This window comes from Megascapheus bottae, chromosome 3 (genome assembly GCF_031878675.1).
Source record: "Megascapheus bottae isolate mThoBot1 chromosome 3, mThoBot2.hap1, whole genome shotgun sequence".
Taxonomy (NCBI): Eukaryota; Metazoa; Chordata; class Mammalia; order Rodentia; family Geomyidae; genus Megascapheus; species Megascapheus bottae.
Window position 1 is genome coordinate 82,721,918 of NC_143511.1, and position 2,902 is coordinate 82,724,819.

Genomic DNA, 2,902 nt, shown 5'->3' on the forward strand with positions numbered 1-2,902 from the left:
GGGAGGAAGGAAGGAAGGAAGGAAGGAAGGAAGGAAGGAAGGAAGGAAGGAAGGAAAATATGGAAGGAAAGATGGACTAGCCAGGTGCCTGTAATCTTAGCTAAAATCAGGAGACTGAGATCTGAGGATTACAGTTGTATGCTTGCCTGGGCACGAATGTGTGTGAAACTCTTACTTCTAATTAACCACTAAAAAGCCAGAAATGGTGCTGTGGTTCAAGTGCTGGAACTCCAGTAGAAAAGCTAAGAAACTGTCACCCAGGCCCTAAGTTCAAGCCCCAGTGTAAGCTCAGGCACTTGCATGCACATGCAAGTTAGACTCTGGTCACCTTGCCAGGGCCATTGCCTTGGCTAGAGAGAGGGTCTGTGTACCAAGTGTGGCACCCATTGTTCCCTGCAGGCAGAGAGGCCAGCTGCGAGGGTACCCTGCGGGCCGTGGACCCCCCAGTGAGGCATCACAGCTACGGGCGCCACGAGGGGGCCTGGATGAAGGACCCCACAGCCCGGGATGACAGGATCTATGTCACCAACTACTATTATGGGAACAGCTTGGTGGAGTTCCGCAACCTGGAGAACTTCAAGCAAGGTCAGGATCCTGGGCTAGGGAAGGGGGCTGGGTGTGGCAGCCTGGGATGCCCCCCACGCCCAGCCCTCCTTACTCCTGTGGTTGACACAGAGCACTCCATGGCACCCCCTCATGCTGGCCCAGGACCAGAAACTGGAGGACAGGGGCCCTCAAGTTTCCGTGTTCAGCCTCAGGAATGCAGCCTGCCATGCTGGGGGCAGTGCTGACCTCCCGGGGGTTGCGTGCTCACTGTGTTCTAGTGGATCCGGGTGTGTGCGCTGTGCTGAAGTGGCAGGCGTTATCAGTTTTCCGGGGGAACAGGCCCGGGCCTTCGTGTTGCTGCAGGTCTAGACAGGCCCCACAGTGCAGCTGTTAGCTGAAGGAAGGGCCGCTCTGTTTATCAGATCCCGGGGCATGCTGGGAGAAAGAGGGGTCATTCCGAAATGGCCTGCCCTTCACAAATGCACAGTCTGGAGTGGAAGACAAAAGCTAACAACGGGGGGGGGGAAGCATTATAGGGGTCACACTTCAGAGCTCTGAGGGACCTCAGTCTGAGATCTGGAGAACTTTCCTGAGCTAGTGAGCTGGGCTGAGCTGTAGAGGAAGAGCAGGAAGAAGCCGGGCAGGCGAGGAGAGGGTGTCGCAGGCAGGGAGCCTGGAAGAGGGCCTGGCAGTGAGAAGCGGTGTGTTGGCAATGACAGCAGGGATGATGAGAGAATAGGCTGGCACGGGCACTCACCACATGAAGAATGTACCCTGAGATCTGTGGAATCGCCAAGAATGGCCTAGAAACAATGTCCCTCCTTCCTTACCCAGCTCAAAATTGGCATATTTGCCAAGACAAACGGTTATAGGAGGCAGACCCTTCAGCTCAGCCCCAGGGAGGTCGGTGAAAACTTCATAGAGTTGGTCACAGTGGCTGAAGGCTCTGAAAACCAGGTGGAGTGAACAAAGACTAGCAGTCATGACAGAAGGAGCAGCATAAGCAAAGGCCCTGAGGCAGCACAGGGCTGGCCTCGCTCTGTGTCTCAGTCAGCCTAGCTGTGTCGTTCCATAGCCGGGGTCCACTCTTGGCTGGTCTGCTGGTGTGGGGGGTGGGCTCTGCAGTGACCCCATGCCCTCTCACTGCAGGCCGCTGGAGTAACATGTACAAGCTGCCCTACAACTGGATCGGTACAGGCCACGTGGTGTACCAGGGCGCCTTCTACTACAACCGGGCTTTCACCAAGAACATCATCAAGTACGACCTGCGCCAGCGCTTCGTGGCCTCCTGGGCGCTGCTGCCCGACGTGGTGTACGAGGACACCACACCTTGGAAGTGGCGTGGCCACTCAGACATTGACTTTGCCGTGGACGAGAGTGGCCTGTGGGTCATCTACCCTGCCGTGGATGACCGCGACGAGGCCCAGTCTGAGGTGATCGTGCTGAGCCGCCTGGACCCCGTCGACCTCTCTGTGCACAGGGAGACCACGTGGAAGACCAGGCTGCGGCGGAACTCGTACGGAAATTGCTTCCTGGTGTGTGGCATCCTGTACGCCGTGGACACGTACAACCAGCCCGAAGGCCAGGTGTCCTACGCCTTCGACACGCACACGGGCACCGATGCCCGCCCACAGCTGCCCTTCCGCAACGAGTACGCCTACAGCACACAGGTCGACTACAACCCCAAGGAGCGCGTGCTGTATGCCTGGGACAATGGCCACCAGCTCACCTACGCCCTCCACTTTGTGGGCTAACGGCCCTGTGCTCACGGGGAGGGCAGGGGCACCGGGAGCCCTCGTGGCTACTCATGGGACCTCTGGGTAGGGCTTGGGTGGCAGCAGCTGGTAGCCGGATGGTGCTTCCTTAGTACCAGGCAGGTGACACTTGGCTTCAGGGGCCTTTTTGAGCGTTTACCCCTTTTACTCCGCCCCAGGCCTCCCCGGGGTGTCACAGACAAGCTGATTCTTGGCCCCGGGGCCCGGGTCACAGCTGGAGCTGGGCAGGCTGCATCTCACAGGAGCCCCATCCTCCCGATGAGAACGGCCACTCCCTCCTCCACCTGCCGCCCTGTCCTCTCCCTTCCCAGAGGCCTCTGGCCTCTGTCCCACACCCCACCATACCCTGTCAGGCCATGTCAGCTGTCACCCAATCACAGATCAGAAGCCCCACACCCGGGAGAAAGTGCTGGCAGCCTCCTCTTCTCCAGTTTTATTTCTCCTGATCCCCCGCAGGCCATGTGTTTCTCAGCTACTGAGAAGCTGCTGGAAGCTGCCCGCCTGCAGCTGTCACCACCGGGAGCTGGGCTGAGGCTCCCCAGTCACATAGCAGGCCTTCGGTCCTTTCCCTGGCCCCTCCA

The 2,902-nt window shown here is 58.8% G+C and overlaps 1 protein-coding gene across 1 annotated transcript in view; it reads left to right on the forward strand.

The window, feature by feature from the left end:
• Olfml2a (olfactomedin like 2A) overlaps window positions 1-2,335 on the forward strand; it is a 19,769-nt gene extending 17,434 nt beyond the window's left edge. Inside the window, exons 6-7 of the mRNA XM_090330617.1 lie at window positions 400-585; window positions 1,696-2,335. Of these exons, the coding sequence (XP_090186743.1) occupies window positions 400-585; window positions 1,696-2,300 (791 nt within the window). The 3' untranslated portion in view covers window positions 2,301-2,335. The remainder of the gene's footprint in view (window positions 1-399; window positions 586-1,695) is intronic.
• Window positions 2,336-2,902: the final 567 nt, after the last annotated feature.